Raw genomic sequence first — 24,680 nt, 5'->3', positions numbered from 1 at the left:
AGGCTCCAGCTCAGTCCTTGTGATTTCACATTAACGCACATCCTCCTTGAGGAATGCAAGTCAGTGTCTAATCATGTGAAGGCAAAAGAAAATGTCACAGTGCCCAGGAAGTGGTTGCTTCTTTTAATTGGTATTTGTGTCATTTTAAAAAGGCTTTGTTGAGGGGCTGACCCCGTGGCCGAGTGGTTAAGTTCGCGCGCTCTGCTTCAGCTGCCCAGGGTTTTGCCGGTTCAGATCCTGAGCACAGACATGGCACCACTCGTCAGGCCATGCTGAGGCGGCATCCCACATGCCACAGCTAGAAGGACCCACAACTAAAAAAAATATACAACTATGTCCTGGGGGGCTTTGGGGAGAAAAAGGAAAAATAAAATCTTTTAAAAAAAATAAAAAAAAGCTTCGTTGAGCCAGCCCTGACACCTGGTGGTTCAAGTTTGCCGTGCTCCACTTCAGCGGCCTGGGATCCGTTCCCGGGTGCAGAACCACACCGCTCGTCTGTCAGCAGCCGTGCTGTGGCAGCGGCTCACATAGAAGAGCTAGAACGACTTACAACTAGATATACAACTATGTACTGGGGCTCTGAGGAGGAAAAAAAAAGAGGAAAATTGGCAACAGATGTCAGCTCAGGGCAAATCTTTCCCAGCAAAATAAATAAATGAATGAATAAAAATGCTTCATTAGTAGACAAGATTGTGAAGGCTGTTGATATCTTGATCCTTGCCAGACATCATGCCTTTTGTGGGACTGTGCAGTGTGCTGTCACCATTCAATGAAAGGGGTCATTGGTTGTGGTTCTCTAAAGGTTTAAAAGTGGTGTTAAAATGGGGATAAATTTAATATTCAAACAAAGAAGACAAATTAGATCCTTGTGTAATTTTAGCTGAAAACTTTAATTGGAACCTCTAAAACATAATTTCCGTTTTTTACGTGCTTTATATTTTATACCAAATTTTAGAAGCCTCACAGTTTCTGTTTGTTGTTTTTGCTTTTCGCAGATGGCCCATACCTTCAAATATTAGAGCAACCTAAACAGGTAAGAAGATTCAAGCGATGGGACTTTCTCTTTCACTGTTAGATCCGTAAGTCTAACACTAATATTTCAAGCACCAAGTAATAGTAAATGAATTTTATGAAGGAAGTAGCTTACTTGGAAGATCAGCGCCCTGCCACATTATCTAACAACTTGATTCATCCATTTTACATTTCTCTTAGTCATTCTTCAAACTGCCGTGAGCCCCAGTATGCAGTTCTGTAAAACTTCAGTTAGTTGTAGAGCCTTGATATCACATTGTGTCTAACAATTCTGCTTACCAGCCAATACCAGCAGAGGCACAGGCTGTCTGCAGTCACTGTCGTTCGCATGGAGACAGCACACACGCAGTCCACAGCAGAGTTACGTCCATCAGTGGTGTCCGTGCACCTGCAGCTTTCTTTAGCCTCCCTCCCTCCCTTAGTTACTCCAGGTTTTTTTGTTTTGTCTTTGGAACTTGTGCTCTGAGATTCTAAAAGTATCAGTGGAGGTGAAGTGTTGGAATGGGCAGTGGAGTTCTCTTGCCTCTGGTGTCAGCGTTAGACTCAGCCTCTTTGGGGTGAGGAGCGGAGCATTTCATCGTGTCAGGCCTTCCTCTTATCACTGGACTCTGTAGAGGATGCCTGGGAATTGAAGTGGCCTCCTCACCGTGCCCCACCTCTGTGGGTAAATTATTTATTGGAAATTGGATGGGACCAGTGCTATGAAAGAGGGGGAAGGAAAATCTGTAATATCTGCCTTAAGGAGATTTCAGTGATTAGGGGAGGGAAGTAATGGTATAGTCCTCCACAGAATGAGGACGGGATCAGTAAAGCTCTGAATGGGTGTGCTTACCAAAATGTCTGAGACTGAGGATGTGCATTCCTGCTCTCCTGCAGTTATCTTACCCAACACCTTTCCTAAATGTTTTTAGCAGCTCAGGTGAGTGAGTGTAACACTTTTGCAATAACATTTAATAAATGCTAATTAAGTCAAGATCTTAAAGTGGTTATTATTGTTACTATAATCATGACATTATATATGTATTTGGATTTGGCCAACATGTAAAGGATGCAAATATCTTAACTATGAACAAGTAGACTATCCTTTTAAGGTTGACCCTGGATAAAAGTTTGTGATGTGGGGACAAGAATGCCATGAGGTTTCAGGGCATTGCTCTAGATGCTTGCAGGTGGCACACCCTCACTCCACAGGCTGCCAACATGACTTTCCTGTGCTTCTGTCCAATTCTGTAGCAGTGACTTCTTACAAGAGGTACCAATTCTCTCAAAGACCCCCCCAGTGGAAGTTTATCCTCTAAAATTCTATGCAGTGCTCTGGTCTCCCGGAAAATTGTCTACCTTTTAAGATCAGGGTCCTCCATGAAACTGAGAAATCAACTAAAATTTATTTATCTGCATACCAGGCAAAGCATGTTTTTCAAATATCCATTTTCATAAGTATAACACTACAATAAAAATTTTAAATGCAGCTCCTTATTATGGGTCCAACAGTCATAAGGAAAAATTGACATTTATGATTTACCTGAAGGGTTATGTAGTTCCAAGATTCACACTTTAATTTATTATATGGTGACGTGTAAAATCTCATCTGAGTAAAACAATGTGTTTGTTTACCAAACTGATGTTATTTTGATGTCTGACTCCAGTGAAAGTAAGAAAGTTGTATTTAAGTCAGACTTTCTGACCGGATGGATACGGCCCTGCCTTTGAGGTCGATGACTCATTTTAAGCAAATGGAGTTACTGAGATGAATGGCTGTGGATTGGCAAACCTTTAATCTCAAAAATTTAGAATCAGAAACGTATCCAGACTATGCATTTGAAGATGTCCTATCTTCCTGAAAAACAATCCTTAATTTTCATCCTCAGTTAAAAATTCCTTTGCATAAAGCTTAGATACTCTTATGCAGCCATGAGTAATATCTGTTTTTCAAACTAAAAGCAAGCTATTAAGACTTATCTGTTTACTCATACTATTTGATACCACTTCCAATTAGCTATAAAAGTATACATGTATATATTTCTCTGACTGTCTTAGAGGAATTTTGTGATTAAAGATAATGAATTACTTTATTAAATTTTTTAAAATAAAAGTTAGAAAAAGATTCTTTTTTCTTTGGGGTCTCTTTACCACAATTTTCCCCAGCTCTGACGGACATGAGTCATGGTATAGACTACTAATCTTTAAAGTATCCAGTTCTGTTGCATATTATTCAGTGCTAATTATCTCATACTGGTTAAAAACTGAAGTTGAGGGGCCGGCCTAGTGGCACAGTGGTTAAGTTCGCACATTCCTCTTCTCGGCAGCCTAGAGTTCGCCGGTTCGGATCCCTAGTGCTGACGTGGCTTGTCAAGCCATGCTGTGGTAGGCGTCCCACGTATAAAGTAGAGGAAGATGGGCAGGGATGTTAGTTCAGGGCCAGGCTTCCTCAGCAGAAAGAGGAGGACTGGCAGTAGTTAGCTCAGGGCTAATCTTCCTCAAAAAAAAAAAAAAACAAAAAAAAACCTGAAGTTGTATTTAAATTGATTAGCAGTCAGGTAAGTCTCTAACTTTATGTTTAGCCAATTCTGGAGGCTAACTGTTGCACGTGCTGTTGCTTTTTCATGCTTTTAGAAATTTTATTTAATTATTAAAAATAAGCCAACAGCCTTTGTCTACAAAAGGTATAGGGCTGAATTTGTAACTTATTTTTTAGTTTAAATTTTGAGAGACGCAAAACAGAGGAATTGCCCTTAAATGACTAACCTGACCTCGAAAGGCTTCCCTCCTAGTGTTAAGTTTGGAGGCTCCTGAGGAGCTGTGTGCGAGGCTGCGTTGCGTGCCACTTCCGTGAGCTGACCATCCACTCCTGACCCACGCGTCACTGAGGAACTTTCCTCCACCAGAGAGTTTACTTCAGGCTTTCCTCACCCCGTGAAACATGCTTTAGGACTGATTCTGTCTGGAAACCAGCGAGTTCTCAGAGAATATAGGGATGGGTCCAGCTGCTGACAGAGATTTGAGTGGGTTCAGGGCTCTTGGACCACTGAGAGACTGTTTTGCAACACCCTACACGAAGCGTAATGAAATGTAGTGCAATCTAAGGAAGGCGAAATTTTACTTTGGTCCATTAGCTCAGAGCTGTGAAACCTGTGCGTTTGCTGGGCTTCACGGTTGTGATGAGTGTGCGAGCTGGAAGCCCCACCAGCACATAGTGCACGTGCGGAGCTCCTGACGGCCTAGTGAGCCAGTACTGTTTATCTGAAGTGAGTCCTACGATAAAAATAAGTGAAAGGTGAGGATATTCCTTAAAGCAGGTTAACATATTCTTTTCACCAAAGGGTGAATTTTTAAAAAACCATCCGGTTAAGTGACTGTGTAATTATAAACTACTAACACTACCACAAATTGATTGGCATCATTATAAAGTTGAATCTTTTAAGAAATACACTGAAAGTTCCCTTAATACGATGATGAGACTCATTCTCATAACTGTCCTTGGTTTATCCAGTATGCACAATTATAATTATTAGCCTTGTAAATCATAAAATCTTAGGATGGAATGGACCTTGAGATGGTCTAGTCTAATCTCATTTGTGTAGATAAAAAAGCATAGAACTTAGATGTTTATCAGCCCACAGTAGTTCACATAGTAAAGACTTCCAGCTAACTCTTATTGATTTACTACATCTGTAAAATTCTTGAGTTAACAATATCTAAAGGGGCTCTCTGGTTTTGAATTCATTCAGGTCAGTTAATATATCAAGCTGGAGCTAGATAATCTCAATAATCATAAAATCAAAAATCTTATCTGCTAAACCGTTGAGAGAAGCTGGCCAGATGCGGAGTCTAGCGTAAGGTGTGTTTTACCATACTGACGTGATATTTTTACCAAGACGTCTCTGTACGCCCTCCTGAACCAGCTGTAATCAGAGTAGATAAAGGCGTTCCTTTACGCGGGAGTCAAGGAAGCGTAACTGGTTAACATGGCCAAGTTCAGAGCTTGGCAGCAGCAATTTGAGATGAGGAAGCTCTGGTTCAGACAAGCTGGAGCGGGCCGTCCTCCACATCTGCACAGCGGGAGAGGTCCCGCAGGTGAGGGGCCTGGCTCGTAAGCCACAGCTTAGCGCATAAATATCAATTAATATCAATGTTCGTAGTAAGATTATGGGAAAAGTGGTCCTTATTTAGAGAGCCCTCTTTCACACAAGAATTAAAGATTTGTATATGACTGTGTCCCTGTGATTTTTAGCAAGTGTTTCTCAAGCCTTGGTTCTGCTCGCCTTTGCAGAGAGGATTTCGTTTCCGTTATGTGTGTGAAGGCCCATCCCACGGTGGACTGCCCGGTGCGTCTAGTGAAAAGAACAAGAAGTCCTACCCTCAGGTCAAAGTAAGTTCGTGGTGTCCTCTGTGAATCTGGAAGGTCTGATTTCCCAGGAGCAAGAGAAAGCCATGCTTTAAAGAGCTACAGTTTGCCTTTCCTCCGGAGCCAAAGTGTTCATATGCTTATTACAATTTTACCTAGAAATTTGTCTCTTAGCAATAGAAGTGACAGATTTTAAAACTGTTAATATTTCCATTTAGTAGACATTATTTCAGCATTAACAAACTTTTACTATTTCTTGAGCATCTTAAAGTTTTTTTAATTGTGCACTTTCTGAAACTTTAGTAAGGCTTTGAAAGAAGTGCTTGATATCAGCTCTTTGGAGATTTAGGGGAAATAAAACAGATGACTTGAACGTATGGATTAAATAGCATAACACTGAAGATCATGACTTCGGATCCAGTGTCTGTTACTAGCTGTGTGGCTTTGACTGCGTTATCTAACACTTCTAAACCTCCGTCCTCTCATGGGTGAAGGGCAGAAATGTTAAAGGTCTGTACTTCATGGAGTCCCTTAGAGATAAAATGAGGAAATGTGTGTAAGCGTTCCACAGAGAGCCTGCACGAGCCCTAGGGCCTCTGCCTCAGCAAATGTGGTCACATGTGGCCGTCCTTGGAAAGCACTGCTTCGTGACGTGCCTATGGTGTGCTTTGTCCATCCTTTTACACTTCTTCAGGTTCTTTTTCAGTTTGTTAATTGAGAATGTCTTTCTGGAGTTAATTTGAGTTTTTTATTTACATTATGTGGTGTCATGGTTTAATAGACCGATTGATAATAGTTTTGCAGATAAGCCAGTCGACAATTGCAATGTCATCGTTTGCAAAAATTTTTATTTGTTCAAGAATTCACAGCTTTGGCAGAAGGCTATCAACTCAGTCCTCACTAAGGTGTGTATGCCCCTCAGGACGTGACGTACTTTTAGTCTAAGTCCTTTTGTTGGTTTGTTTTCGTGCATGGGTGAAGGGCGACAGGACAGACCTCAGTAAAATTGTGACGTCAGGGGAGTTTGTCTTTGGCTCCACCAGCCTTGCAAGCTGTTAACTGCCTCTTCATCCTGCCCACTGCCAGGCCCAGGCCTTTCTAACTTCTTATCCCTGTTCCCAAACAAAAGACAAAGTGTTGTGATGTTATTCCTTACACTTTGAGGGAAACTCATCCGTACTGGACAGTATTGGTGCTACCAATCGTATTCGCATTTTAAGTCTCCGAGCTCTCGAGTGGAGTGAGAGATGTTTTCCTGTGGAAGGTCATTAGGCACAGAAAATATGATGTGTTTAGCCCACGAGGCACACCAGAGTCTTACGGTGTCAAGTCCTTTAGAATCTGGATGAGGAAAGAGGAGCAGCAGTACTATTGAACTCTCGAGTGGCATGTGTGCTGGGGGCGGGGACGTAGAGGATAGGACATGGGAGGACAGTGAAAAAACAGGGCACAAAGAATTGTAACTCTGGAAAACAAGGGAAAGAGACACCCAGAGGCAAAGCGTCCTCGGATATTAGGAGTCAGATCCAGCACTTATCTTTTTAACATGTGTCTGTGTGTCATGTATGTAAATATCATGTGTCTTTATGTGTATCCACTTGTGACAAGGATAATTGAAAGATACATGCTGTCAGCATTGACACTGATTGTAACTACTGAAGAATTAACATTAAGAGAAACACTGGGAGTTTTTTCTGGCCTGGCGCTGTACAAAAAATATAAATTGTGGTGTTTCATGAACTGTTTACTTCTGTTGTTCCGGTCTTTTTGGCGAGGTAACAATTCTTGATAGTAACAAATACATGGCATTAACTTTGTTGTAAATTTATTACTTAACAAAAAACTTTATCCATTTATTCTCAGTGTTGATACATCCTTCTCATGTAGTGGTTGCTGCCTCACATTTACAAAATAATTTAGAAATAAAAGAACTTAATGGGCATTAGATGTTCTTGTTGAATGATAGTTTCTATGTCAAGGAGTTCAATACTTAGTGGGAAATATGTAAACAACTGATAATAAAGGAAGTCAGAATATAAATGTGTAAGATTGACCATTATTAAACTTCAGCTGCAGCTTCATTATTTCATTGGGTTTATTCTTATTCGCCAATCATTTATTTTTTATTCGCTAATTCAGTATATGTTTATTAAGCATTTAGTCCAGCTGTAAGAAAAGGAAGAACAGCTTAGAGAATCTGTTAGAACCTGCCGTTGTTCTCTTAGCCTGTCGTCGTTCGCTGAGAGTTCAAACGGCTCTGCTGTTCCTACCAGTTAAAGGAAGTAATTTTACTTGTCTTAGAAGCTCTTAATCGGGATGGGGAGGAGGGAGAGAAAGATAACCATGAGGTATTGTTTCCAGAGCTCTTCTCCCAATATCGCTTTTAATAGCTTTTTTCATAAGGGATAGCCGAGGGTGACCTTTCAGTTTACAAAGGTAAACTTTTCCCTTTTCCCTGTAAAACTTCGGCAGAGGAAAGAATTGCTCTCGTGTCTGTGAGGATCTTTACATGCGTACGTGTCTTTTCTGCAGCAGTCACTGAGCACTGCTCGGCGTGAGGCTGAGGGACGCGGTGGGACCAATGCATCTGGAGCAGGGTTTCTCAGACTCGGCACTGCTAACATTTGGGGCCCGAAAACTCTGTTGTGGGGGCTTCCCAGTGCATTGTACTAGATGCCAATAACCTCCCTACAGTTGTAACAACCAAAAATATTTCTAGACATTGCCAGATGTCCCCTGGGAGACAAAATCACCCTGCTTGCGAATTGCTGATCTGGACGCCATGTCAGGTCAACCTTAACCTTTCTCTTTTGCATACTTTGCTACTATGAAGCTGTAGCACATAGGTTATATGGAAGTGCCTAAGTTTACTGTTTTACAAACGTATTGTACTTTTCCTGATTATTGATAGATATTTATTTTCAAGATGATGCTCATGGTGACTGTAATTTCTTCTAGAATCTCTGAGCTAGCATACCTGGATATTAAGGAGAAAGGTAGAAAGGAAAAAAGAAAACATCTTCAAGAGTCCGTGTTCTAAGATGACTGCGTGTCTAAAAGTTAACCCAGGAGTTCTGCTGGCTCTGGGCTACAAACCGTTGCAGAAGAGAAAGTGAAAGTGAAGGCGGGTTCAGTCCAGGCTGTGAACTCGCAGAGCTGTGGTTTGTGAGCCATGGGAGCATCCATGGACTGGTCCTCATCTCCCTTCTGCGGGGAGGTACAATGGAGAGGGCCCCACGCTTATCCTAGAATCAGTTGCTACGGGAACTCCATGGGGGAAGGCATTTACATTTACCGCAAAGCAATGATTTTTCTGAGATTTACGTGTGCTACATATCTATTGAAGTACATTTGTCCAGGCTTAACAGTAAAATGTTACGGGCTCTGCCTCTTCCTCACCTACAGCCTCTTAGTCTCTCTCCCCTCCAGGCTCACTCCCTCTCCTCACATCCTGCCTCTTTGAGAGCACACGCTCCCTTGAGAGGCCCCTGCAAGGCTGATGTTCAGCGTGCACTCAGTCATATGCAGGCAGCAGCAGAGAGTTGGGGCCAACCCGAAAGCTGCTGGGGCCGGCTGTGGTTTGGGGCTGCAGACCCCAGGCTGTACTATAGAGCGTGTCAACATAAGCTGCTTGAGTTGCTCTCTTGCTGATTGTCCAAATATGATACTTCAAGTTAAATCATTTTAAAAAAACCAATGCTAGGAGTCTACCCCAATCCTTCTTCTACTGGAATTTTGTCCCGTGCTCAAAACCTGATTTCAGATAAGCTGGGTGTAGGCTCAGCTTAGACATTGTCTCGCCGTGTCAAGATTATTTCTAGAACTCAGGCTACTGGACATGCTGACGCCCTGCATGTTTCTTTCACATCAGAGAATCCCATTAGTGTCTTGCTGTGTAAGTCTTCACATTCTTTTTTAAAAATGGTTTTAGTTATAAAATATTTCAATCATACAGAATATTTAAAAACTGATATAACAGACACCATATACCACCACCTAGCTTTGATAGATAGTAACATTTTACCATATTCGCTTCTGATTTCTCTCTCTTTCTGGCTCTCGCTCTTTCTAAAATGAAACATGGTTACAGCTAAAACCCACCCATCCATCACTTTTTCCTTCTTCATAGGTAAACCACTATTCTGAACTTTCATTCTCTGGTATGTTTTAATATTTTTTACTGCAAAACTATGGTTCCATAAGTACTGGCATTTTCAAGAAAATTAATTTTTATTGGCTTCAACCGAAATTGTCTGTTACACACGATGGCTTCTTTTCAGGGCAAAGAGTTAAAACTGGGCTCCACTGAAGATGGTGTTCCCTTTGATCCTGTTCATTCTTCTTCGTCATCTATATAAAATTTACTCATCACTAGGCAGAGTGTATTCTGACTCTCACAGCAAAACAGAAATAATATTCAGAGAAAAATCTAGGGAAAGTAAATATGCAGACTAACTGTATGTCTTTCCCTTTTTAAAGAAAAGCTTTCCTGTTGTTAAACATTTAATAACCCATTGTACTGTCCGTAAAGTTTCTTGAGTTCTGATTTCATCATGGAGCTCCTAATGGAAGAGGCTGGCAGAAAAGCACAAGTACCTTCCTCGAGGCCAAGCTTGTCCCTGCCTGTTTTTGACTCAGCAAGGAGTGCCAGGGAAGGCTCACTTCCCTCTTTTTCCCGAAAGTTATGCATGAGATTTTTATTAATCAGACTGCCTTCCTCTTCACAGAGGTGGAAAGATGCCAAGAGGAGCAGCCCCGTGGGGCTTCAGAAACCCTCGCTGCTTCTCTCCCAGAGTGGCCGGAGGGCAGCCGTCCTCTGAGAGCCCACTCTATGCCAAGCAGAAATCAGCATTAGTGACCTTTGCTCTAAAATACAAATAGCCTACCAGTTGGTGTTCTTATTTTCTCTTTAGTTATAAATATCAAATGCAGTGACGACAACTCGAAACATAGCTGATATGAGTGTAACTATTTTTAATCAAATGTTTCCTAAAAGCTGGTTCTCACATATGTTTTCTTTCCTGAGTGTTTTATGTTGAGCAGAAGCCATGTGTTGAAATGTTTAGGTCAACAGCAGCTTTTTGTTGCCCCCCCCCCCCCCCACAATTGACGTATTTCTTTTTTTGTCTCCACTCTTGGTGCCTCTCACTTAAAAATCCTAAATGTTAAGTTTCTGTCAAGGTCAAATAAAGACTGGCTGATCTGCTGTGGCGTTTCAGGATATCACGTACGCTTGCATAACTTCCCTTTCTTTTGCATAGACTTGTCTGATTCGGGAGGTTTGCCATTTTAAGGATCTAGTTGTAATACTAATTTTGACTAATTTAATCAGACTCAATTACTAAAAGTAACAGGGAAGAAAATCATCAATAATCAGTTAGGTGTGCATGTAGAACCCAGTTCCTGGCATTTATTAAAATTTCGTCAATACCGCTAAGCTGTTCACTATCGGCATATGTTCATAAGGGAAAATAACCATATGCCCTCCGTACGGAACCCTGTGCTGTGGGTACTGAAGAGAAGGGCTTTGTAACCTGCATCCCTTTCGGTGGTTTCAGAGGGATTTTGGACTTCCGAATTTATAATGCAGAAACTTATGTGAGTGTATGTACATTTTTCTGGGGAGATAAGTATAACTTTTCATCAGATTTTCAAAAAGAAGGACTCAAACATGGTTAAGAACCAACACCTCATAGAGTATGTATCACTTTAGCTTTTTGACAGCACCTAATTAAAAAACTGGTGCATATATATGTGTAGTGTCTTTTTAAATTTTTCCTTTTATTTTTCTACTTTTTAATTTTATATTTACATTTTTGCATTTTTTATCCATTTTAAGTGAGTTGAAGTATTTCAGGTTGCTCAACCCAAAACCCAAGAAAGCTCCCCTTCACTTTGGATATTGGTGGAAAAGAGGGGAAACTTAGTATCAATAGCCAAAAAAGATGACTAGACTTCACTGCCTTTCCTCTCTTGCTCTTCCATAGAGATGCTGATTAAGCACAAAGGTAGCGTTAGGGATTGAGGCCGAAAGAAAGAAAACAATTCATTTAACAGATATTCGTTGAGCACCATGTGTCAGGTCCCGCTCTAGGCAGACCCACGGAACTCCCTCCCAGGTGTAACCACACTCTGGACTTCCAGAAAATGTTTCCTTCAAGTAGTTCAGAAATTTTGCATTTGTCCCCCGGAACAAAATATCACCTTGTAGAATGTTTGGGTTTTTTTTTTTTCTGCTTTATCTCCCCAACCCCCCCCCCCCCCCCCCGCCCCGTACACAGTTGTGTATCTTAGTTGCAGGTCCTTCTAGTTGTGGGATGTGGGACGCCACCTCAACATGGCCTGACGAGCGGTGCCATGTCCACGCCCAGGATCCGAACCCTGGGCCGCCGCAGCGGAGCGCAGGAACTTAACCACTCAGCCACGGAGCCGGCCCCTAGAATGTTTTTTAAAATAGCCCTCTAAATTCGGTCGGTCTATGTATTCATAGTCTCCATTACGAACTAGAGGACACTTCTAGCACAGATTATAGCTGTGAAGTTTAGCCCTTGGAAATTGTTAGGATGACCACAGCCTCCTTGAATTTACCGATTGTCTGAATTTTAAGTTTTACTTTGGTTGGTCCCGGCTTGGTGACCTTCCTCTGTTGGTCATTCCCATGCTTCTCCCCTCTGCTCTTCCTTAAGTACGTGATTGCTCTTGGGACCATTGTTCAGTCTGAAGCAAATCTTAGTGCCTTCTTCTAGTCCAAGTGGTCTCAGTCTGAAGATTAGACAGTGTCTCCCCATTTCATTCAGGAGTTCAAGTCTCATCGAGTCACAGACTGGTAATTCTTCTTGATGAGGTGAGACTATGCAGAAATACTACAGCCCTGGACATGGAACAGCTCCTCCTCCACGTCAAGCTGTTTTTCCACCTGTCAGCAGGTCTGAAGGGGAGGCTGCAAACTACCCTGCGGTCTCAGCCTCTCCCCCTCCTCCAGGTGGACTCCAGATCAGAATCCTCTAGTCTGCACTGACCTGTCTGAGGTCTCATGAGGGTGGCCTGGAAGGTGCATGTAGACTTTTACAGACAGTACCTCTCACCTTTAGGTCCCCATCCATCCTGCGGACTGATTATAAGAATGGCTTACTGTGCTTACTTATATCATCTCATTTAATCATTACAACAATCCATTGAGGTAGGCTCTGTATCCTCCCTTGATAAATGAGGAAATTGAAGCCTGGCGAAGTTAAGCAGTTTACCCTGGGTTTCACAGCCTTTCCGGGGTGGATCCTGAGACTTCAGTTCAGGCAATGTGCTTTAAGAGACCACACTCTTAGTCATCATGGGCTACTCCTATTAATTACCATAATATTATGGGTCTGTCTCTACTTGTAGGAGTCCTTTAAATCTATGGTTCTTGATCATGGATGTGTGTCAGAATCACCCGAGAATATTCAAACCACAAAGATGCCTGGGACCCGCTCCCCACACGCTGAATCACAGGGGGACATTTAGCCAATCTGGGATTCTGTGATAATTTCTAAGGACTCATGTCATATAATGACAAGATACAATAACAGAGGAATGAATAGGCAACTCATAGTCTAACTATTGAATATAATATTATGCCACTGTTTTAAGAAAATAACCATGAAGATGTGGAAAACTGCTTATGACCTAATGTTAAGAAAAAAGTAGGACTCCAAGTTAAAAATATAATTACTGAAATGGTTTAACTCAGTGAATGAGTTAAAATCAAGATAAGAGACAGTAGAAGAAAGAGTTATCAAATTAGAGAATAGATCTGAAGTAATTTCCTGGAATGTAGCACAGAGAGAAAACTTGGAACAAAGGATGAGATACAGGGCACGAGATGAAGAGTGTCGGGTGTCTAATTGAAGTCCTGAAGGAAGTAATAAAGCTGCAGATTTCTGCTTCTGCACCTAGAGATTCTAGGTCTGGGGTGAGGGTCAGGTGGCTTGCGGACCACACTTGTAGGTTTTCAGGCGTTGGCGCTGAGCTCAGTTAGTTCAGGGCTGGGCGTGATGTTGGTTCCCGTTTGGCCTCTTATTAGCAATGTTGCTTCACTTGGCTCAGTCTCAGTTCTTCATCCGTAAAGCTGAGATAAATGGTACCCGCTTCAGAGGATGTACAAATGGTGGTATTCAGTGCATGGCACATAGTAAGCACTTAAAAATGATAGTTGCTTCTATTTTTATATACCCAAATACACTAATTTTGGTATCAAATGGCAGCTTTTCTGATTGGTTTATGGAATCCTGGAGCTACACAGAAGCTTCACCAGTCCACTAGTTTATTTTCAGCACAGTCTCATCAATTAGTATTGCCTCCACTGTGTTTACACCAGGTCCTTCCTTCTATTTGGGTTATTAAGGTAGGAGATTGAAAACAGATGCTTTGCCAAAAGCTTACTTTTGGATGTAACACATGATTTCTTATGCAAATCTTATAGGTAGCAGGAGGCCAGAAAGGAATTTATTCAATTTTTGTTAGACTCCTTAATTTTATCTCTTAGGCACTGTGCATTTACTAATTTGCACGAGTATTGTGTTAGTTTCCTAAGGCTGCCATAACAACTTACCACAAACTGGGTGGTTTAAAGTAACCAAAATTTATCTTCTCACAGTCCTGGAGGCTAGAAGTCCAAGATCTAGTTGTCAGCTGGGCCCTGCTCCCTCTGAAGGCCCTAGGGAAGAATCCTTCCGTGCCTCTTTCCAGCTTCTAATGGATACTGGCAATCCTGACACTCCTTGGCTCGCAGCTGCATCACTCCAGTTTCTGTCTGTGTCTTCCTAGGCTGTCTTCCCTCTGTCTCTCTCTGTCTGAATCTCCCTGCTTTCTATTATTAAGACACCAGTTATTGCTTATAGGGCCCACCACAACCCAGTTTGACCTCGTCTTACTTAATTATTACATCTGCAAAGACCCCATTTCCAAATAAGGTCACATTTTGAGGTTCTGGATGGATATGAATTTTGGGGGGACTCTATTCAGCCCATTACAAGTATATTAAGGCATTAAGCTTATAAACCAGTGGTCCTGAAGGTATGAAATAATGACTGTTTTAGCTGCATGATGCACTCAGAAAGACATTTACATGTATCCATGGTGTTCCCTTACGTATCATTATTATGTATTCAGAAAGTAGTAGAAAATCTTTCAATTTGGAGAAGTTTGCCAGTATTTTGAATAATTTATTTAAGAAAGTAATTCCTATGATATTTCCCCATTGAGTGGATGATAGGCCTTAAATACAGTGGTATGCTAGTAAATGACTAACAACTGGCTCTCCAGGAAACAAAACAAAACCCTGAATTGTTGTATTTGTCAATTTCCTTGACATAATTATTCCTACCGTGCTCAGTTTCAAGCTGTCAAGTGAAATCAGCTGGCTTGCAAGATTCTGAAATTTAACAGTCAACTCTTGTGAGCTGGTCAAGCCAACTCCAGCATCCCATGAGATTCCATAAAGGAAACGGATATAAGATCACATCCTAGATGTTAACCAACACTGAGCACTAGTCAGATGGAGAAAAGATAAGAAGTTGCTTCATGTAAGGTTCTTTAGTCACACGTTACATAAGACCAGGGAGTTTGCAGACTCTGAGTGGAGCTGGGACATTGCTGACGTGGAGACATCTGTCGCGTAGAGGAGTGAGCTTGAGCTGTGGTTCAGTGAGCGAATACCATACTGGAGAGCAACAGCTAGATCTTCCTTGAGATTTTGCTACTTACAGATGGTGTGATCTTCGACAGGTTGCCTAGTCTCTTCCAACTTTATTTTCCTCGTTTATAAGATGAAAATAAAAATACCTACCTCTCAGGAACAGTATTAAGATTAAGTGAAGTAATTGACATAACAGCACCTCGTGCAGCCCCTGGCACATCTATAGCATTAAATGTTCATTCAAAACATGTTTATGTTTTTAATAAAAAATCATGAAAAATGCCTGTAGTGTGATTGTCCGCTCCATGAGGAGCTTTTTTTCTGTTTTGTTTACTGCTCTATTTCCGGCACCTGTATAATAACAGTCATGTGTTGCTTAACGACAGGAATGTGCTCCGAGACATGCGTCGTTAGGCGATTTCATCATCGTGTGAACGTCACAGAGTACACTTACACAAACTTAGATGGTACAGCCTCCTCCAGACCTAGGCTGTGTGTTACTAATCTTATGGGACCACCACTGTATGTGCGATCCGTGTTTGACAGAAATGTCGTTATATGGTGCATGACTGTATATGGTATATAGTAGGTGACCAATAATTATTTGCATGATCAATGAATGGTCAGTGTGCAGGAAATGCTAGAATCATCTTCCCAAAAGAAGCACTGGTGCTATCATGATATAGCTAAAGAAGAGGCAGATATTGTCATATAATAATAACAGGCTGTTACTGGAAACAGTGAGAGTCCAGCTGGGCTTCACGCCGCCCCTGCAGCTGCTGCCACGTCTTGCTCTTCCCGTCCCGCCAACCTTCTTTTCCTTTCCTCCTCTGTGTCACTTGGCTAGGAATCAGGTGATCCATGTGCTAGTCCCAGGGAATTGGGACACCATAACTTAGACCTTAGGCATGTCACCAGACCTTTCTGGGTTGAAATGGCCATTTTCTGCCTCCGTTTCTCTATGCATTGGAATCTTTCCATGGCAAGTGAAAGAAAAACCAACTAAAACTCAGCAAAAATGGAAATTGATTTGTTTAAAAATCTGAAAAGTCCAAAGGAAGAGCTGACTAGCTTCAAACTCTGCTGGATTCAGAGCTGACACTATACCATTTGGCTTGTCTCCCAGCTCTGTCTTCTGTCGTGTAGGCTCCCATCTCCATCTCTAGAAGGCAGCCCTGGCAGCAGCTCCAGGCTCACTCTGCTAGGGCCCCGCGTCCTCCTGCAGAGAGGGCTCTCCTGGAAGCCACAACGGAGGCTTCAGAGGCCCCAGACGGACCTCACTGGTCCACATTGCTTCACGGCCACCCCTGGAGGTAACACTGGGGACTTGGAATGGGAGACAGAGTGACCGTGTTAACAGCCATTCCCAAGCGCCACCTCTGGATCTGGCAGTCGATTTAGCTGCACCACAAGCATGTGCACTGAATGGGCTGGGTGGGTCCCCAAGCAAAAAATATGAGTACTGGCAAAATTCAAAGAGGGAGCAAAAATAATGAACATCAGCTAATTTCTCAACCCACGGCAGCCTAGGACTTCGAAAGCCCTTCGTTACTAAACTGTGTGACCCTCTGTACTCCCTCTAGAGGTCTCGTCTGTGTGCCATTCCCATTGTTTTATTTTTTGAAATGTAAGAACTAGTTTTTTATTTATTTAAAAGTATCACATGCATTTAATACAAATTCAAGTAATACAAGACATACCTCTGGGGAAAGTGTTTCCCCGCTGTCCAGACCCTTCCCCTCCCCAGAGAGGGGCACTGTGACAGCTTTCTTGAGTAGGCTTCCAAAATATTCCACGCGTGTACAAGCCTGTGTGTGTATGTTTGTGTGTGCAAGCACGTGTATTTATACATCCAGATACATAGAAAACATAAACTATAAATTATATGCATTTATACATGCACACATATTCTATTAATCTATAAAATACTCTGCCCCTTGCTTTTTTCTTTTAATGAACTTTGTAGGACATTCCTCAGCACCTTCTAGACCTCTAGGGAAATGATACAGCAGAATGATTAATAGCAGACTCTAGAGCAACTACCCTGTGTTCAAATTCACCTCCGTCTTTTGTTAGCTGTGTAGCTTGGACAAGTTGGTTAACCTCTCTGTGCCTGTCTAACAGGGGAGAAAAATAGCACCTACCTCACAGGGTTGTTGGGAAGATTCAGATGAGTTCATATGTGTGAAGAGCGGGACCTGGCCCAAGGTCAGTGCTCTGTGCGGGTCAGGTTTGGGTGTCTGCCTTAGTCTTTGTACGGTGGCAGCGCCTTCCACAGCTCCCGGGCCGCTTCCTGTTGCTGCTTCTGTGCATACCATCTTTCGTAGCCTCTGAATCCGTCTCCTTTGCTTTCTTCTATCAAAAACAAGCTCGAAAAGCCTACCTTGATAATCTTACTTGATCACTATTTCTCCCTTACACTAAAGTCTTTATATTTTTAAAATGTGTTTTGTCCCTAAGTTTCCTTTTAATTGCCATGAAGTTTTCTTTTTATAAATGTTCTTCATTTCTTGTGAATTGTGGGGAGGTTTTGTCCTGACTTTATTTTCAGCTCCTCGTCATATGGTTTGTTTCCTGTTTAGTTTGCTGACTTGTTTTTCAGTGTGGTCACTCCTCCAGAAGGTTGGCCGTGATCTGCCCTCATTTACCCAGCCTGCGTTCAGCCCCCGAGATCTTTGCGTGTCTCTCTCACTGCACCTCATGTTTCACACTTACTCGCCTGCGTGCCTGTCTCCCCATCTCTCAACTTTATTTCTTGAGGGCAGACACGGTATCTTATTCTTCATTATACATTGTCCTGCTGGTTGAGGTACAATAAATATATGCTGAATTAAACTGAATTCTTTTTCATTCTTTGGGCCCTCAATTGTTGCTCACTAATTAGAAATAGAAGTAACAAGAAAAGTGTTAACTTGTTTAACTAGTTTAAAAATGCGTAACCAGTTAAAACTTGACCAAGAACAGTTTCTCTTTCTCCATTTCTTCCCTCTTATGGCTTAAAGTAGCATATATATGCTGATGACTCCAAAATTCTTTTCTCCAGCCTAGACTTCTCTGAAATCCAGGCTCCAGGCTTAGCTGCTTGGTTGGTGTATCATTTGAATGTCTGGTAGACATACACGTCCAAACTGAATTTTATTTTATTTATTTATTTTTTTTTTTTTTAAAGATTGGCACCTGGGCTAACAACTGTTGCCAATCTTGCCTTTTTTTTTTCTGCTTTATCTCCCCAAATCCCCCCCTGTACACAGTTGTATATCTTAGCTGCAGGTCCCTCTAGTTGTGGGATGTGGGACGCCGCCTCAACGTGGCCTGACGAGCGGTGCCGTGTCGGCGCCCAGGATCCGAACCCTGGGCCGCCGCAGCGGAGCGCGCGAACTTAACCACTCGGCCACGGAGCCAGCCCCAAGCTGGATTTTACATTCTCCCAATCCATCTGCTCCTCCTAATATCTTTCCCTTCTCAGAAAATGGCAGTCCTGTTCTTCCAGTTGCTCACGCCAGAAACCTTGGAGTTATGCTGAACTCCTCTCTCCCTCTCACACCCCACATCCAATCCATCAGGTGCTCTTGTTGGCGGTGCCGTCACGATTTAGCCAGGATCCCATCACGCATCACCACCTCCCCTGCTGCCACCCTGGGACAAGCCACCATCCTCAGCATCTTTTCCCAATGGTTTTAGCATCTATGGATGATTCTTTCCTGAATCAATTACTATTAGTAATTAATGATTATAAATCTGTCATTTTCTGTTTATGTCATTCCTTTTACTTTTTTTAGTTGGAATTCTTCTGTTACAAAAAAGAGCTTTCTCTTTACTTTCCTTTAAAAGCTTTTTTCTTTTTCCTTTGGTGAGGAAGATTGGCCCTGAGCGAACATCTGTGTTGCCAATCTTGCTCTTTTTGCTTGAGGAAGATTGTCACTGAGCTAAGATCTGTGCCAGTCTTCCTCTATTTTATGTGGGCTGCCACCACAGCATGGCTTGATGAGTGGTGCTAGGTCCACGCCTGGGATCTGAACCTGCGAACCTGAGGCCGCTGAGGTGGAGCACACAAACTTAACCACTACACTGCCAGGCTGGCCCCTAAAAACTTGTTTTAGCAGCAGTGTGTACTCGTGGATTATTTTGTTATTCAGGATATGATAAGCCATTCCTGTCCTAATTTATTTTGATGCTTACATTGTCCGAGTCTTGGCCAGTGGGAATCTTTCATGCTAACTCCTGTGTCCTTTTAACACATCCCCACTTGATTCTGAACACTTCTTCATTTCTGAAAAGACTCCAGGCTCACCCTATAATTTCCCTGCTCCAGTCCTGGAATTATCCACCTCTCCAAGAAGCCCTGGTTCCTTTTGTTGGAGAAATTTCTTCTAGACTCTTTCAAAAGAGCTAGAAATTTGATTTTTAAAAAGCACCTTGAGTTTGCCCTGACACCTGTAGTTCCAGTCCAACACGCAGGCCTCTTCCTTTCCCTCCCTCTTCCCTGCGTGTTGCCTTTCTCCAGTAACGAAACCCGGGTTGCCAATGGTAGCAGCACCCTTACTCACTTTGCTCAGCCCCATGGTGCGTACAGAACAGCTTCAGAATTGCTATACCTGTTTCAACGCTAGTTGCAAACTTCCTAAATACAGCTCAAAATTATTTGCAGTTCTTTTGACCTTCAAATATACTTATTCAAGGGAGGGTATTCAGTCAGAGTAATGTGTTCAAAAGTTTCTTGGACTAAATTTTTTTCCTTCTATGTAGTTATGGTACTATTGGGATATATATAGTTAGTCAAAATTTTTGTTTGTATTCAGTTTTAGGGATTTCCCATTCTTACTGATTTAATTTTATTTTTCGACTATCAATATTTATCAATCTTTCGTTTACATGAGATTAACTAGATTCTTTAGAAGTCATTATAAAGTCAAGTTGTTTCCTTACTTTTTAAAATAGGAATGTAGACACAAAAGCGATCAGTCAGAGCCTTGATTTAAATTGTATTCTAGGTTGTTAGTTCAGAAACCTGAATCCATCTAAACCTAGAATGTTTCATTTGTAGGTTTCAGAGCCTTCCTGGCCTTCCTCCCTCCCTCACATCACATAGCATGTGTTTATCTAGTGTGCACACATGCCAGGCACAGTGCTGAGCTCTGTGGTCACACCCACGAAGGTGATCATCCTTACCCCTAGGGTTACATGGCCCAGCCGAGAAACAGATACCTATGGGCTGATGCTGTGGGCCTTACCTAGGATTTGCTGGAGGAATGCCTCTTCAAAGGGTGTGTGTGTGTGTTGAGGAGGGCCAGGGGAAATGCACCCTTCCTTGAGATCACCTCCTAACTAGAAAGTCCCAGTGCCCTCTATTTGTGACCAAATGCTCAAGGCATTTCCAGCCCCAGGGATCTTTCCCCAGCCACTTCAAATGTATTTATCAGTGGCCTTATCAAATTGACAGTGACATGAAGTGATAGATAACAAATAATTTGAGTTCAAATTAATTTTGAAAAGCTGGGGCAAAGGGCTAAATTCCTCAGCAGTGTTGTTTAAAAGAGATGAATGCATCCAGAAAACAAATTACCACAATTTGGTGGGAGAGATAAGAATGGAAAGAGATCTATAAGTTTTAGTTAATAACGTACTCAACATGAGCCAACAGTGTGATGTGACGGCCAAATAAGTGATTGCACATTAGGCTGCATTAATAGAAGTGTGGTATATAAGACCGAGGAAGTGAGGATCTTTCTCCAGTTCTGCGTTGAAAGGCCACACCAGGAATACTGTGTACACTTCTGGGCACCACATTTGTAGAGAAATAGAAACCAACTTAAGTGTATTCAGAGCAGAGTGGTGACAGAAGTCAAACCTTCCTCAGAAGGAGAGGAGTCATTGAGGCTGATAATACTTACAGCCTGGAGAATTTGATTGTCTTCAAATATTTGAGTGGCTGTCATGGGAAAGAAGGACAAGATGTGTCCTGTCTGTCACAGTAGGATGAAATAAAGAGCAAAGGGTGAGAGCCCCAGGAGAGAGAGGCTTCAGTGTCAGGGAGAGTCAGAGCTGCCTGAGGGTGGAATGTCCAGCCTCGGGGTGGAGGTTGTCATTCCTGGACTGGTTCAGAATGAACTGGAAGACTGCAGGGCAGGGCAGCTAACTTGTGCTAAGATTCTTTACAATCAGTAAAATTCCTTTTTTTTTTATAATGCCTTTACAAAGAGTTTTTACTTAATAAATTGTAACTTCATAATAAAGGAAAATCAAGATTTGATTATAGGTCAGTTAAGATTTTCTGGCAAATCTCTAAAAATAATAGAAATTAATAGCTTGCGGAACATTTCATCCAAGCATCAAAATGTGTGTTTATTTCATATATTTGTATTTTAATCTGTTTATCCAGGCTGAACACTACAAAGGTGCCCAGTGCAGTCCTTCTGCAGATTTAGGGACTGCCGTCTTCCCAGCTTCCTGGCTGGTGTCACCCCAGAGCTCCTTGGAATGTGGTGGTCTCCCTTCCTCCTGTAGCTCACGTCACAGTGTCATATGTTGGTTCTCCTCAGTCTGACACTTGGACCAAGTTTTCTTTCTTGCCCTCCCGGTGTCTGGGATGTAAATTAACCAATAAAGTGGCAACAAGAAATCAGACAAAGACAATTCCCAATTCTACTCACTTGTAATTCTCCTAATTTAGTAGGGATTTTCCACAGGAAATCACAAAAGAATAGTTGAAATACTTTATCTTATGTACTTTCCTTCTGAAGAAAGGACCAGTTTATTGTTTTCTTCCCAAAGTGGTCCGAATTCTTGTACAGGCAGCTGTATTTATATAGTGCAAATTAAATTCTACATAAAATATCTCTGAGTACTTCCAGTCATTAAGAGCCAAATTATTTAATTATTTCTCTACCCAGTGGATTTCAGTGAAGGTGGCAGGATACCCTTCTAAGCGAGAGAAATATGTCCTGAGGGTGACTGTGTGCCTTTAAGACGAGAGGTCAGCGACATTCAATCCCAAATGAGTGTGAGGGTCACAGAGACAGAAAACATTCCTTATTATCTCAAATTAAGTTTGGGTCAAAAGCAATGTGTTGGGAGACTTTAAAAGTACTTAAAAAGAATTTTTAAAACTTATATGAATAATTTCTATTTTCAGAGAATAAATAAATCAGAAACCTAAAATTTTTATTTTGGACATACTTCAATCATACCTTACGTGTGAGCTAATCCTTCTAATTATTTTTATGTAATTTGTAAGCATTAAAAAAGAAAACTTTGTAGATTAAAATTTCTCATTCTTTCTTTTGCTTGTCTGTTTTTTCCGCCCACTGGTGTAATTGAACCATTTCTGACATATCCCCCCAAAAGACAGTTCTTTATTATCAGGACTTAACTACCCAGGGCAGAGGCCTCCTTGGATTTACTGGAAATAAACACTTTGGGTACTCAAATTTAGTTTTAATGACAAAAGTTGAAATCTTTGCCTAACATAAAGGTTTTTCTTTGTCTCTGAATTCCGATTTTCCATGCTATCAGAGGCTCCATTGCAACAGGTAATGTGCTTGTTGATTGTATGTTTTCTCAGTTTGTAATTGTGGTGAAGTGTATTTAAAATGTTCACAATTATAGAATTAAGTTTACCTACTAGGTTCCTTCCAACTCAGAAATTCTATGATTTTAAACTTTTTTTTTCCGTTTGAAAATGTGATCTTTGGGTGTCGTCCTGTGTGTCCTGTACGTATAACTAGGAATCATAGAATTTTAGAGCTGGAAGATGTACTGGACGTTGTGATTCTCTGGAGGACAAATCCAGAAGCCTGCAGAGGCTAGGTGCCCCACATGAGGCTGTAGAAGCGGCTAGAGGCTGGTGCCCCGGCCACTCCGTGGAGCACTGGACACTAACCCCAATGTTTTCCTCTGGAAACCTGCAGACTTCAGGAGTACGTTCTCCCACAAAATTAAGATTTTGAGGCATTTATATTAAGCACAATTTATTCAAACTGTATGAACTGTGCTGTCATCCCTGTTGTTGTCTTCAGACCTGGCATCATATTTGAAAATAAATTATAACTTTAGATAGGTGAAGGTTTCCTGATTTTGCACTCTTGGGATGTTTTCCAGAACTTGGAAGCGTAAACTGAGGCTGTGAAGTGAGGACTGTTTTCAGGCGGGAGGTTGAAGGGGTGTCCCTGAGATGCGGCTGGGGCAGCCCTCGTGGTACAGCTGCCCTGGTGGAATTCAGCTGGATGATGGATGTGGGATCGCCTGTCCCAGTCACACGGGACCAGCGGCCAGGATGGCGCTTCTCCCCTCCCAGTCTCACTTGTTTGACCTGTTACTAACCCTTAATGATGCTTTTCTACCCATCCTATGACCACAGCCAAGCCCCAGCACGACTGGGAAATTGTATATCAGAGTTAAATTCTCCCTCAGAATTGAATTTATAAAAATTAAAGATGTTTTGGGGCTGGCCCCGTGGCTGAGTGGTTAAGTTCGTGCACTCCGCAGCAGGCGGCCCAGTGTTTCGTTAGTTTGAATCCTGGGCGCGGACATGGCACTGCTCATCAGACCACGCTGAGGCAGCGTCCCACATGCCACAACTAGAAGAACCCACAACGAAGAATACACAACTATGTACCGGGGGGCTTTGGGGAGAAAAAGGAAAAAATAAAAATCTTAAAAAAAAAAAAAAAATTAAAGATGTTTTAGCATCTCTACAGCTAGTCTGTCTGTAAATGAGCTCTTTTTCTCAATGGAAAAACCTAAGGGAGTACAAGTGCTTCGAAAAATAATCCTGTTAGAAATAAAAATAGTGCCAGGATTCAGTCTTCCTAATTAACTGCGATGTCAATCCTGTGAGTTAGTAGAAATTCACAAGTTAATTGGCTTCATGCACTCACCTTTTGCTGGGACTTTTCAGAAACTCCTCAGGGTAAACCCACATAGTTATGTTAGCAAGACGATCCTGTCACCTGGCGGTAACCCTTCAACAGATGTTAAGGCAGGATGGCCTGGTGCGCCCTGCTGTCGGCATCCTTTCCCAGTGCTGCCTGCAAGTGCTAGCCACTTTGCTGCTCCCTCCCTCCTCAGTGTAGCCTGGAGCCAATGATTCATTGTTATTAGTTCTTTAACAAATATTGATTAAATAGATACTGATTCTGTGCCAGGCGTTGGGGAAATATTGTATATATAATAGTAAATAATAATATTTTATTCACCACTATATAACCAGCACCTGTAGCTGCCATGTAGGAATTGCTGAATAAAACTTTTTTTTTTTGAGGAAGATTAGTCCTGAGCTAACGTCTGCTGCCAATTCTCCTCTTTTTGCTGGGGAAAACTGGCCTTGAGCTAACAGTCATGTCCATCTTCCTCTGCTTTATATGTGGGACGCCTACCACAGCATGGCTTGATAAGCGGTGTGTAGGTCCACACCCAGGATCCAAACCGGCGAACCCTGGGCTGCCGAAGCGGAATGTGGGAACTTAACCACTGTGCCACCGGGCCAGCCCCAGAATAAGGTATTTTTTAAATTCAAGAATGAATGACCTAATGGCTCTCAGGCAACGATCGACTCCTAAGAGCCAGCTAGGTGAGGTGGTCACAGAAGACTTCGAGGCAGAGATTGCATTTGGGGCTGGATCTTGAGGGAAA

General features: G+C 42.1%; 1 protein-coding gene across 2 annotated transcripts in view; it reads left to right on the top strand.

Moving 5' to 3' along the window:
- The window catches only part of NFKB1 (nuclear factor kappa B subunit 1), a 113,598-nt gene that overhangs the window by 30,441 nt on the left and 58,477 nt on the right, over positions 1–24,680 (top strand). For both annotated transcript variants that reach the window (XM_070263348.1, XM_023637633.2), the window contains exons 4-5: positions 996–1,033; positions 5,303–5,401. In XM_070263348.1, coding sequence (XP_070119449.1) covers positions 996–1,033; positions 5,303–5,401 — 137 coding nt within the window. The remainder of the gene's footprint in view (positions 1–995; positions 1,034–5,302; positions 5,402–24,680) is intronic.

The sequence above is a fragment of the Equus caballus genome, chromosome 3 (genome assembly GCF_041296265.1).
Source record: "Equus caballus isolate H_3958 breed thoroughbred chromosome 3, TB-T2T, whole genome shotgun sequence".
Lineage (NCBI taxonomy): Eukaryota > Metazoa > Chordata > Mammalia > Perissodactyla > Equidae > Equus > Equus caballus.
The sequence above is the reverse complement of the archived record's forward strand: the minus strand, read 5'-3'. Positions and strand labels throughout refer to the sequence as shown.